At 44.9% G+C, this 14,050-nt stretch overlaps 1 protein-coding gene and 1 pseudogene across 1 annotated transcript in view; one reads left to right on the forward strand and one right to left on the reverse strand.

Moving 5' to 3' along the window:
• Window positions 1-4,566: 4,566 nt before the first annotated feature.
• Window positions 4,567-13,101, reverse strand: LOC100761618 (annotated as a pseudogene).
• A 343-nt stretch (window positions 13,102-13,444) lies between these two features.
• Pan3 (poly(A) specific ribonuclease subunit PAN3) overlaps window positions 13,445-14,050 on the forward strand; it is a 124,303-nt gene continuing 123,697 nt past the window's right edge. The window contains 2 exon segments of the mRNA XM_027413693.2: window positions 13,445-13,690; window positions 13,692-14,013. Coding sequence (XP_027269494.2) covers window positions 13,589-13,690; window positions 13,692-14,013 — 424 coding nt within the window. The 5' untranslated portion in view covers window positions 13,445-13,588.

Genomic DNA, 14,050 nt, shown 5'->3' on the forward strand with positions numbered 1-14,050 from the left:
CCCTGAGATGGGGAAAGCAGTCCTGTCAAGTGGATACTTGTTTAATAAATACACTTTCAGTTTTTCAAGTTGAAAGCCGTTATGGAGCTTGGTTCCACAACGAAGTGAACACAGAATCTAGTTATCTTCTGCTGTTGATTCAACACAGTCCAGAATTATCTGAGCAAGGCTCAGTCCAGGGAGTGCCTTGGTTAGACTTGCCTGTGGGCATATTTTCTTGATTGCTAGTTGATGTAGGCCAGCTCAGCTCGCCATGGGTGGTTCCATTCCTGAGCAGGGGGTCCCAGACTATGTAAGGAAGATGACCAGAGGCTAGGAGGCCATGTGCAAGCATTTTTCTTCCATGGTTCCTGCCTCTGCTACTTGAGTTCCTGCCCTGACTTGTCTCAGTGATGGATTGTGAGCTGTAAGTGAAATATAAAATAGTCCTTTCCTCCCCAAATTCCATTTTGGTAGTGGTGGTTATCACATCAACAGAAAGCAAAGTCGGACATTTGACACTACTAAACACTTAGAATTAAGTGAGCAATGGTAACTGCAGAAGCTTACAATTGGTTTAAGTGCTGAGAACAAGTCATTCTTGAATGATTAACCATAAATGGGATATCTTTATCACCACCTCCAGGGCCTAGGGAATACTGCACTGGAGACAGAATGTGAGAGGTAGAGAAGGGTGTGTATCTAAAGGGAGTGGTTTGGAATGCTGACTTCCAGGCAGGCCGAGGCTGTTACATTCTTGAACCCATTGCCACTGAGATCATAAGATCTAGCCTGTCAACTCCCACTCATGGAGCCCCACCTATCCCTGAGGATTTATACATAGTTAAATGGTTGCCAGCAGAGGGAGTGACATTTCCTTTAGTGGGACAGCCACTTAGCCACTGAAAGTTGCCCAAGCTCCAGTCAACAGTCCTCATCCAAGCTCCCAGTGAAACCCATTGGGTCACAAAACAACAGCAAAAAGGACATCAAAAAAAAAAAAAAGACATCAAAGTGGGGGGGGGGTAAGTGGAAAGAAGAAAGGGATCAGTGTGTGATAACAGAAGAAAATGAAGAAAAATTGCCATGCCAAAACATGTAAACTTGTATGATATATGCTAATAAAAATATCTCCAGCTGAGTGTTGGTGGTGCTCGCCTTTAATTCCAGCACTCGGGAGGCAGAGGCAGGCGGATCTCTGTGAGTTCGAGGCCAGCCTGGTCTCCAGACCGAGTGCTAGGATAGGCTCCAAAGCTACACAGAGAAACCCTGTCTCAAAAAACCAAAAAATAAAATAAAATAAATCTCCAAATAAACAAACAAGCAAACAAAACCTTTCAATATAATAGTCTAACTGCTGCAAATAGGAAGGTTTTGCTTTTGTGTTACAGAAAAATTTTAAAACAAGATTGACAGTTGCTAATAATTCAGTAAGTTAAGGAAGCATGCTACATCTGTTTGAGTGATAAATTAACTGAGGATACAAGGGAAAGAGAAATAGCTCTGATCTATTTCAAATGTGTAGGGATGTGTTTAATGTCAGGGTGAGCTGAACAGAGCAGTGAATGAAATGAGAACTGGGAGATGGTTCAGAGGATACAGATGCTTGCTGTCTGTACTGGCTGGTTCTATCAACTTGACACAAACCACAATCAATGGAGACAGAGCCTCAATTGGGAAAATGCCTTCATAAGATTGGGCTGCAGGCAAGTCTATAGGGCATTTTCTTAACTAGTGATTGATGGGGGAGGGCCCAGCCCATTGTGGGTGGGGCTACCCTTGAGCTAGAGATTCTGGATCTTATAACAAAGTAGGCTGAAGTGGTGCTGTGGTGACACACACCTTTAATCTCAGCACTCGGGAGTAGAGGCAGGTGGATCTCTTTGAGTTTGAGGCCAGCCTGGTGTACAAATCTACAGAGAGAAACCCTGTCTCGAAAAACAAAAGAAAAAAAAAGGAGGCTGAGCAGTGACTGCATCAGCCCCAAGGTCAGCCCTGCATGAGTTCCTGTCCTAACTTCTTTGATACCTAGTGTAAGCCCAATTAACTTTCCTCCTCGACTTGCTTTTGGTCATTTTAACAATAGTAACCTTAACCAAGACACTGTGCAAGCAGGGACCTGGGAAAACACCAGATGCAAAGGCAAGGGTCTGTAAATCACAAGACTCCCACGGAGAGACCTAAAGCTTGTGTTTGCAGCACAGTGGCAGAAACAAAACTGCCTGAAAAGCAGGGGAGAGAAGTGACTTTCAAACTTTGTTCTCTGACCTCCACAAGACTACTATGGCATGGGCACAGCAACACATACTACTAAATAAACAAACCTAAGAGAACAACCCATAACCAAACACAAAACAAAAGACCTAAATCCCAAGAATTTGACTGCGTCATCAGAAAAAAAAAAAAAAAAAAAAAAAAAAAAAAAAAGCCAAGGATGGTATTTAGAGACCTGGATTTAATATTAAGTGTCTGTGGTGGTTTGAATGAAAATGGCCCCCATAGGCTCATAGGGAACTGCACTAATAGGTGGTGTGGCCTTGTTGGAGGAAGTGTGTCACTTTGAGTGGGCTTTGAGGTTTCAGATGCTCAAGTCAGGTCCAGTGTCTGTCTCTCTTCCTGTTGCCTGCTGATCCAAATGTAGAACTCTCAGCTCTCCCACACCATGTCTGGTTGTGTGTGGATATTCTTCCTGCCATGACAATAATGGACTAAACTTCTGAACTGTAAGCCAGCCCCAATTACATGTTTTCCTTTATAAGAGTTGCCATGGTCATGATGTCTCTTCACAGCAATAGAAACCCTAACTGACAGTTACTTAGTAACAGAAACTCACAGATCCTTCAAACTCAGATTCCCAAGGTCACAGACATATCTTCACTTAACTGTTTCACAGGACTATTGGGAGGAACATAGGAAGCATGAGGCACCATCACAGCAACTGTCCAAGTCATCATGGTAGAAATAGAGGGGTTCAGATAGAATGCTAAAGGAGATAAAGAAAATACAAAGTTGTCAGAAGTAAAAGCCCCTCTGTACCACCAGGTGGGAGGAATAATTTTGGATACGAAGACTTCTGTTTCTGTTACAATTGGCAGAAAAAGAAGGAAAGAGGCACTACTTCCTCTAAGAGGTTCTTTTGTTATTCAATACTCCAAATAACCCTTTAAGGTAGGCATTCTTTCCAGACTTGTCAAAAGTCACACAGGTCTAATGTATCTGGGAAGAGGGAACCTTAATTGAGGAACTGCCTCCATCAGACTGTCCTGTGGGGGCATTTTTAAAAAATTAATGATTGATGTGGGAGGACCCAATCCACTGAGAGTGCGCCACTCCCGGGCAGGTGGTCTTGGGTGGCTAAGAAAGCAAGCTGAGGCAGTTAGGGGAAGGGAGACAGTGAGCAGCGCTCTTCTAAAGTATCAGCTTCAGTTCCTGCCCTGACTTCCCTAACATGGAGTGCAAACTTGTAAACTGAATAGCTTTCTTCCCTGCCTTGCTTCCCTTGTGGAGTGGCTGCACTAGAAAGCAAACACTGACACTATCATCAACAATTCTTCAAATGTATCCAGACAGCTGACTCTCCCAGGTGTTTTGGAGGGTAGATAGCAGAAGTGGTAGTGGGTATTCTACAGATCCCATTTTGTGTATGGTACCAAGCTGTCTTCCAAACCAGTCTTACCAGCAATGCTTCAGTTTTCTGGATTGTTCTGATTACAGAAAGTTCACAGGAAGGGACTGACGACAGGGAGTAACCAAGTTCCTGAGGAAATGTTATGTGGGAAGCTGTAGACCTGTTTTTGTTCTGTGAAAGCTTCTGGTAGAAGGCAAAGCAGAAGCTGCGGACACCGCAGAATGTGAACGTGTTTTACAATCCTTTACGGTGTTTCTGGAAGCACGGACTGGTGGCACTAACTTCACAAACTGACAGGAAGTGTGCTGTTGGAAACCTGGCAAATTTGGTAATATAGTCTACTTCAGTGGTAATAATAATGTCAACACAGTCAAGGTTCTGCAAATGACTCCATTTCTCAAAACTTTCCAATGCCAGCAGGTTTGTTTTTTTTTTTTTTTTTTTTTTTTTTTTTTTTTTTTTTTGGTACAAATTAATACTGTAGAACCAGTCTTCAATGAAATACACTTTGAGATACAGTATAGTGAAAATGTGAAGAAATGGCCAACAAGTGTCTTAATTGTTTTTTAATAACTTATTTGAAACCTAGAATAGAGGATAATTTAATGAATACCACATACCCACTTCTCAGAATTAAAAGACTAATTAAATCCAACAAATCTTGGTGGGGAGTGGTGGTGTACACCTTCAGTCCTATCACCCCAGAAGCAGAGGCAGATGAATCTCTTGAGAATGGAGGCCAGCCTGGTTTACATAAGCTACAGGCCAGAGCTACAAAGCAAGACCCTCAAAAGCAAAATAACTGGCTGGGTGGTGATGGCACACGCCTTTAGTCCCAGCACTCGGGAAGCAGGGGCAGGCGGATCTCGGTGAGTTCGAGACCAGCCTGGTCTACAAGAGCTAGTTCCAGGACAGCTTCCAAAGCCACTGAGAAACCCTACATTGAACTCCCCCCCAAAAGCAAAATAATTGCAACAAATTAATGCTTATTTTTCAATTATTGAATATATGCTTGCCAGACAAGGAAAACAAAAGAAAAATAGGCAAAAATCTATATACTTTGTTGCCACTTTACTAAAACTATGGCTAATATCTGGAGACAATTACTCTAATCCTTATCCTACTATGTTTTAAAACATTATTATAAAGCATATTATAATTTTGCATCATGTTTAATATCCGGAGAACATCATAAATTGTAAGTTTTCATGGCTTTGATTTTCACAGCTACTTAATCTTCTAAATGTGCACTCCACTACTAGTTTCACTATTCCTTGTGTTTACAGTTCAGGTTGCTTGCATCTTTGGTTGGCTTTCTTGAGTAACACTGCAATGAGTACACTAGAATATAAAACCTAGGAGAGGCACCTTCTTGGGGTTTATCTGTCAAGAACAGTAATATTTCAAACTGCCCATTTTACAAGCTAAGGAAATCAATTTCCTTTTGGGGGTGGGGGAAGTATGTCATCAATGATATGTCAAAAGTACCTCCATTTCTCCAACTTAATTCAGATTTAAAGCTTAGTATTCATATGTTTTGATAATATCATATAGATTTGCAATTAGTGAACCTTTACCAATCCTAATCTGTTGCTATGTTACTTATTCCCACCAGTTTTGGGGAATACCAGTCAACTAGGTATTTCTTAGGGTGTCAACAAAATTTTTATTTATTTATTTTGACAGTTCTCCAACTTTATTTGACACTCAGCAGGTTAGTTCTCATCCACATTGACTGTAGATTTTTGAATGTGGTAACAGGCACACAGGTTACCAATGTGTACAGCTTGTTTGGTGAGTCCTCATCTGTGTTACGTTTTCTGGACAAACATACACGGATACGGTATGACATATTTCTTATTCCTTTGGCTCAGACGGCTTTATTGAGCCTGGTATCAATGCACACATCTGGAGTCCCCATCTCCTTCATGGCAAATTTCTGGATTTCTTTGCGTGCCGGAGGAGCACACTTCTTGAAGCCCACGCCATGGATACACTTGTGAATGCTGATGGTGTATTCTCGTCTTGGGTCACCACCTCGTTAATGGCAGAACGGCCCTTCTTCTTCTTGACACCCTTTTTTGTGGGAGCCATTCTGCTGGGCCCAAGTTGGAAAAGACAAAATTTTTAAATAAAAGCCAGAGTCCAAAGGAGAGGGCTAAAGACTATTTGGACATGTATGAATCTTTTTTGACACTCTTTTAAGCACCTCCAGGGCTAATTTTATCTGAGACCAGTGAAGCTGCCTGAATGAGCATCTTAGTCTACTTTTCTCAAATTTGTTTTACACTATGCTAGCTTCTGAAGCCCAATCTTTTTAATAATTCATTTATTTTTATTTCATGTGTATTTATGTTTTGTCTGCATGTGTGTGTCTGTACAAAGGTGTCAGATCCTCTGAAACTGGAGTTACAGTTATGAGCTGCCATGTGGGTTCTGGGAATTGAACCTGGGTCCTCTGGAAGAGCAGCCAATGCTCTTCACCACTGAGCCATCTCTCCAGCCTCTGAGTCTCAAACTTATACATTTTAATTCTTATATCTATAAGCTTCTTTATGAATATATACGCATGTTCACGTGTGTGTATGTGCATGTGTGTACAGGGTACATATGGAAGCCAGAGGACAAACTCAGGCTGGAAAGGCTGTCTACCTTGAGACAGGGTCTTTTCTCTCTCACTGGCCTAGAGTGCCAAGGCTAGACTTGCTGGCCAGCTACCACAAGGGATTCGTCTGTCTTTGTCTTCCCAGCACTGGTATTATGATCACAACTACCATGCCCAGAATTTTTTATTAGGTTCTAGGGAATTGAACTTAGTTCTTCAAGCCAAGAGTTTTCCTGACTGCTTGTTGGTTCCAGCCTACTAGTCTAGTCCATGGCTTATAAGAGGAGTGTGGCTTGAGAAACAGCATGTAGAAAATTAAAGATACTAAAGAAAAGACAGAGATACAGGATAGAGTCAGGAGGGTATTCCAGTGAATACCGAATCCGCCCCTAGTTTATTTTTCATAGCGCCTTTATACCCCAAGCAAAAGGGGAGGGCAAAAAGATTTATTTTTCTCCATGATACAAAGAACACTCAAAACATCCAATAGCTCAAACATCTTGTTATTATGTCTTAAGGAGCAAAACATCCAGTAGTTACACCCTTGGCCATGCATCCTGTTATCTAAGGGAGACATAGGGCAACTACACTTTAGGCCAAACATCCTGTTGATTGACCATGAAGAAGTAAAAACAAACTTGAATTCTCTAATCTTAAATCAAGATGGAATCAAGGCACAAGATGCAGTCACTATGGGTTCCCAAATTCCCCCCTTTTAATTTTTTTAATGCCTGTGCTTCTGCCACAGAACAGACTGTGTCTGCCATAGGTTGTCTTTTTTAACCTTCTAGCTTTACCCGTCATTGGCACATACATTCTGTCATGCATGCCCTGTCTTAGATTGACTGTAGGCAAAAATATCTCACCTGTCTTTGACCACCAGCCTCTGTTTATACAGGGTTAAGAGAGAGTGTGTAGCTAGATGCCATGCATCCCCGATCCAGCTTTCCAATGAGAGTTCATAAGCAGCTCTTATGGCTATAATATCTCCTAATAAAAGGAGTAAAGGATGACAAAGATGGAATGGCTTCTTTAAATTGGTCCAGATGTTTCTAGCAATTTTAGCTGCATCAAAATCCATATCTGTTTTTCTAATCACACCATATCTAAAGATTCATTAGTGTCATGTCAAACTCCTTTCAAAGTGAGCTCTGACTCTCTTCTGTCTCTTTCCACTTATGTAGTATAGCAAAGGATACTGGTTAAATACATTAACAGGCTAATACCATAACTCCAGTATGATTACACACAATTGGCTATATTACAATTTTCATGTGATGGCAGAAGTATGTGTGAGTTTCCTTTTTCCCACTCTTAAAAGATCAATGTATTGCTGTGGTCTAATTTCCAAAAATAAGTTTGAGCTGTTATAGTCCCAGCAGAAAAGCTTGTGTCCTATTCCTTCCCACCAATTTGGGGGGGGGGGTCTCTTCAGTACCTCCAATGTGGCTTATTATACTGAGGAGAGGCTTTGGCAGCACACTGCCTCTACAATAATGTCCAATTGTTTCAATGAGTCTCTTTCCCATAGAGGGGAAGTCTCTGAGGCACCGATTTTCCAGGCATTCTATTTTAATAGCAGAAGAATAAAAAATGAGTTCTGTGTAAACTGCCAAACATTCAGTTCTTGGCTAGATCCAGAATAATCAAAATTCAGAGGTCTTGGAAGTTGGTCCAATAGGTTTGTAAAGGTGGGAGTCACTCACCATCATCACAATCTCCTTCCCTTCAAGAACTACAGAATGATGACATCAGAGGGTCAAGAACACAGGTTCAGCAAGTTTCACTTGAACTCCTCTGGGAGGGCCTCCACAGCAATCATGTCATTAGGGCTGGCATTCCTCTGCTGCACACACTGCATCAAATGTTCAGGGAGCCATTCATTGAACTTCATTTTCTTCCTGGGAACAAACACAAACATGCCCTCCACCCCATATTAAAACAGGACTGGGTCCTTTCCAACATCCAGTGCAAGGATCTTTCCATTTGATTTGAGCAAAAGTTGCTTGAGTGCCATTATGCCAAAATCTACCCATGGCAGGTTGCTCACGGGCATCCACATTCAGAAAATTTCCTCTACCTGGACCAGCATGGCACTGAGGGATCAGAAAATGAGGGATGATGGCTACAATGTACCTAAGTCACCTGTACAGGCTGTCCTGGCTTGCCTGACTCTGTCTGACATCACTAATGCCAGCTCCTCCTTTAGCTGGTTGTCTCTGGATAGTGATTCCACAACAAACTTCAATAAGGGTTTCCAAGTTCCTGAGTGGCCCCCTAAACCATTCCCTTAGAAAATCAACTCTGAATGAAAAGCAAGCAGCTATTAGCAAGGTGGAGGTGCCATTGCTAACCCTGCTGACACCACCCCCTCACCCCAGCCTCATGAGTCAGGGCTACTGCTCCTACCTGGACATTCAGAAAGCACTGGTCATTGCCTACAGCAACATCCAGATAGCCAAAAACATCCTCCAGGAATATGTTTCTATTTCTTCTCCTGCCCATGAAGCTACCCTAGCAACATCACTCCCTGCCATGGCTTCAGAGGAGGGCTATGAGCAGGGCTGTTACTCAAGAAGCACTTAGGAAAGCAGTGGCTTCTTTTGGGACATCACAGTGAGGTCCTACCTTTTCTGTGGGTATCGACATCCATGGTTTCAAGATTTCAAAGCAGTGGAATGAAAATGGAGCAGCTATGATTATAAGATTATCCTGCTGTGTGTGAATCCAGGCAGGGAGCTAGCACAAGAGCTTAAGGAAGGAAATCTCTGAAGACTCCCATCTACTGTGGTATTGCACCTAACCCTGCTGGAAGCTACCTCAACATTCCTCTTTCAGGACATTGCCTGACCTGGTGTCCTTTCTGATCACATTCAAAGCAATTCCTTGGCGGCTCTGAAGCCCTCCTTCTCCCTGGGCCTTGACTTCTTTGTTGGAATTAACTATAATTCCTTATATGGCATCAGCCACAGGTAGCTGGAGTATATGAGGGTCCAATATCTAAACAAATCTGAGTAAAATCAGAGATGTCGCCTTTCTTTCTATAGGGTCTCCAAGCAGCTTGACATACATTAGCATTCTCATAGGCTAGCTATCTAAAGTCCAGCTTCTGTATTCCCAATTAACCTGCTTGATGCATGCATTAACCTAGAGACAAGGGCCCAAAATAATTTATCAGGTCTCTACCTTATCTTTGATAATTCCTCAGTTTGCCCTCCAGAAGACAGAAGTTTGTTCCAGGCCCTCTTGGCAGCTCCACTAACCTGGGCATATGCTGCCACCTCAAAATTTAACTGCTGATCTGTATCTCTACACTGCCCTTCACCAGAAAGCATATCATAGGAAATGGGAACCTGCTAGCTGGGCATTGGTGAGCACACCTTTAATCCCAGCCTCTGAGTTCGAGGCCAGCCTGGTCTACAGAGGGAGTTCCAGGACAGCCTCTAAAATACAGAGAAACCCTGTCTTGAAAAACCAAAACAACAACAAAAAAGAGAAATGGGACCTGCTGGGCTTGGTTTCTCTCAGCTGTGGCCTGACATTCTTCTGCAAATTCAGTCTTCCATAACATAATCTCCCCAGACGTGCAAGCTCTGGCTATCTGTTTCCAATCCCTGGGAGGCAAGGCTTCTAGGCAAGAGAATTTGAGTAAGGGCTGCATTAGGTCCGAACTGAGTGCATGATGCTTTTAATTCCTTGAGTTGGGAGATGCATTGTAACTTGATTTCCCCGAGCATCTCTCTGCTCTACTACAAGAAACATTTGAAACCCTTGTACATCTGCCCCTGTCGGAGGCCTCCCTGATACTAGCTTGCAGAGGAGACTCATGACTGCCATGCTCCAGGAAGTCCACACACCACAGGTGGATCTAAACCACTCACTACAGTAGGAAGAGGGATACTCTTCCTGTCTGAGGAGACTTGCAGAGTTTCTAACTAGTGTGAAAGTGATGATACTGGATCTCTCAAGCCTTTTAGCTCCTGCTGAATCTCACCACTAGGTTTCTGTCTCCCTGTATTCCTGGTAAAAAATCGAGAGAGGTGACCACCCCTCACTATGGTATTTTGGGGCTTCTCCCTCTAGCTCATCAGGATTGGACTAATTGCAATCCATCTCCTAAACACTTCACTTCCTCACCTAGCAATTCCTCCTGTGGTGTGGAGGCCTCCTGCCGTTTGGGGCCTGATTCTAGGTGTGCCTGTATAAGCACTCACAGCCTAAAGGCATCTATTGGGACGCTTCCATGCCCATACTCATGTTGTTGGATTTTCACCCCAATTCTTGCCCATGTGTCTGGATCCAAAGTTCTGTGCTCTGGAAACCAAGGGCATATCTGCTTTATAAACTCTAAAAATTTCTGTATTTGCAGTTTACTTTAGCTCCCCTGGTCTTCAGAATATCTCTAAGTGAATGTACAATCAAAAACTGTTCTTCCTTGTCTCATGTCCACAATTATTTACAATTTTTACTCCTGAGTTTTGCTCAATGAACTTCACTTTTATCCAAGAGAGCTCTCTTCACACTGCAGTGTCCATCACTTTATCCTCTATATTCAAGCCCCAAAGTCCACGGTGCTATCTGTTGGTCTGTGCTTGAAAGGAGGAGTGTGGATTGAGAAATGGCAGGTAGAAAATTAAAGATACTAAAGAAAAGACACACACAGGATAGAGTCAGGAGGGCATTCCAGTGAATACTGAATCTGCCCCTAGTTTATTTTTCATATCCCCTTTATACCCCAAGCAAAAGGGGGAGGCCAAAAAGACTTCCCCCCATGATACAAAGAACACTCGAAACATCTAATAGCTCAAACATCCTGTTATTATGTTTTAAGAAGCAAAATATCCAGCAGTCACATCCTTGGCTAAGCATCCTGTTATCTAAGGAAGACATACAGCAACTACACTTTAGTCCAAAGATCCAATGATTGATCTTGAAGGAGTGAAAACAAACGAGAACTGTCTAATCTTAAGTCAAGATGGAATAAAGACACAAGAGGAGTCACTATGGGTTCCCACAACCGAAACATCCTGAGGCCATATCTTACATACACTGTATGTCAGAGCCTAGCACAGATCTTGCTTGGTATGTAATACATGGTAGATTCTCATTAACGTTAGTTTTAACAGTATGTTGAGCATGGCATGAATTCATCAAACCCCTGTTATCTCACTATACATACCATCTTCCTTGTCAAGCTATTAAGACATGCAAGTTAATTTCCCAATAGTGAAACACAACATAAACAGCACAAGTTGTTACCAGGTAAGTCCTGGATTGGAATTAATAAACTTTGGGCAATTTAAGGCCTCACTGTGCTCAGGGACAAACTGCCTTTCTTTTCCTGCTTTTCAGGGTTCTTATGGGCACCTCTTTTTTTTCTCCTAAAAAGAAATGCTTAATGTTGCTACTTAGTATTTTGTGATAAATTTATAATTGCCCTCAAGAAAAAGTCCAATCCCTTAACATGGCCTGAAAAGGACTTCTGTGGATTCTGCTCAGCCATCTGCTATCACTAATCTCCCAACAACCTAACTTGTTTCACCCCAAGGCCTCCTTCACAAGCTGTCTGATTTGTCCAGCATGCTCTCCACTCTTTTCTCTACATACCTAGTAACAATAACAGGGAATTGCTAAGCCCTAATGATTTTTTCCCCACACACAGACATTAAAATGCATCATTACAAAATTGATACTTTTATCTCAGATGTACAAATGAGGCACAGAGAGGCAACTGAGTTTCCAATGCAGATCTGAACTGGAGGATGCTGCTGTTCTATCACTTTTCTCTGGGTAGTCCAACATCTTTAAGTCCTCTCTGACAGCTGATTCGGTGTCATTAGATATTAAGGTGGCATTAGACACCCTAATTTACACCTGCCTCTATCTTTCACTTCACTAGCAAGAGGATAAACAAGCCTTCTGAATTCAGGTACGACTGCATCTTGTTCACTCGTACCCAGCTTCTTTCCAGTCACTGGTACATGTAATAAACACCAACAAATACTTGTTCAATATTTAAATGAGTGAAAACTGCTTTCACATAGAAAGGTATCAGCTTAGAACTTAGCTAGGCAACATCACTAGGCTTACCAGATTGTCATCTACAGCATGCATCTCACCCTTTCTGCAGTGGCACTTTTGTTTATATCCATGCTTCTGTGACTTCGCCAGGTTGCCACAACTCCTTAAATACCGCCCACACCCGTCCTTTTCAGAACACGGATTTGTCTTTTGAGAAAATCTTGCAGAGAAAAAACTAAAACGTTAAAATCAATTTTCACTTCATTGATGGTCTTCAAAATGTCTTAGCGCCTCTCCCCTTAGGGGGGAAAATAGTGGAGTAAATTGGAAACTAATGAGGGAAAAATTTTAAAAAAGTGAATTTCGAATACAGAGTAGGAAAGCATTCAAGCACGTTTGGAAATGGGTCTTCCCGTGCTGCCTAGGCAGCACTGTCCCAGGTGGCATCTTATTTTTCAAAAGAAAAAAAAAAAAAAAAATCAAGGAGGGCCGTCCAAGCGGAGGAAACAGGTGCTGCTGTAAGCAGGGGGTGTGTTGACATCAACGATTCTGGCTCCATTTTTTGACAAAGCGCCCAGAACCTAAGGATATCTGGCCAGAAGTGCCATCACCTTCGAGGGGGAGTACAAAAAAAAAAAAAAAATAGGGTGTTGGTGGGCAAAAGGGAAGAGGGAGAGGAAACGTGGCGGGCGGAACGAAAACTCTCCGGGGAGCCAGGCTGGGCCGCGTCCCCCTCAAAGGACCAGTGACGGGCTGTCAATTTTGTCTTTTCACTTCAAAGCTCACAAGCACCTGGCTCAAGGAAGGCATCCCGCCTCGTGAAACCTCAGCACCCGACCCGCGACGAGTGGAAGACCACGCACCAAAGGGGCTTCAGCTGGACCAACGGCCTCCCGGGCAGCTCGCGGATGCCCCCGGGGGGCCACGCCTGCCGCCCGGGCCAGGCCTTTACCCACAAGCCCCCGCGCCCCGCGCGCGCACGCGCAGAGGCAGCGGCCGTCTCAGGAAGAGGAAAATGGAATAAACAACTCGGAGGAACCAGAGCGCAAGACGACGAGCGGAGGCAGAGTTTAAAAACAAACCGGCTCCCTCCGCCGTGCCTTCCCCCTACGGCTGCCGGCCGCCGCCGCCTCAGGCTCCCCACACCCCGGCCGCGCGCCACCGCGGCGTCCCGCGCGGCCCCTTTAAGGACAGCGGAGAGGAGAATCCCACTCGCCGCCCGCCCCTCCCCCCCGGGCGGCTCCGGCTCCCTCAGCGGGCCAACCCGCCCGCCCGGCTTCCATCCGGCTCCGGCGGCGGCTCCTTCCCGCCCTCGTCTATGGTGGCGGCGCGGGGGACGCGGCTGCGGCGTGGCCATGAACAGTGGCGGGGCCTCCCGCCCCCCCTCGGCCGCCGCCTCCCCGTCGTCGTCCTCGCTGGCGCGGCCGTGGCGGTCGGTCGCGGCCTCGTCCGGCGTCGGGGGGCGTCCCCGGCGGGCCGGCTGCGGGCGTGAAGCTCAAGTACTGCCGCTACTACGCCAAGGACAAGACGTGCTTCTACGGGGAGGAGTGTCAGTTCCTGCACGAGGACCCGGTCTCCGGCGCGGCCCCGGGGCTCGGCCTCCATAGCAACAGCGTCCCGCTGGCGCTGGCGGCCGCGTCGGGGGCCGCCTTCCCTCCCGGAGCGCTCCCGGGCGGGGGAGCCGGGCCGCCCGCAGGGCCCAAGAAGCCGGAGCTGGGCGTCCCGGGGGCGGCGGCAGCGGGAGGCGGAGGCGGCGGACTCGATGGACCGCGGCTGGCGAGTGAGTGAGGCCCGGGCGCGGCGGTGCGATACGGGCG

This window comes from Cricetulus griseus, chromosome 4 (assembly GCF_003668045.3).
Source record: "Cricetulus griseus strain 17A/GY chromosome 4, alternate assembly CriGri-PICRH-1.0, whole genome shotgun sequence".
Classification (NCBI taxonomy): Eukaryota; Metazoa; Chordata; class Mammalia; order Rodentia; family Cricetidae; genus Cricetulus; species Cricetulus griseus.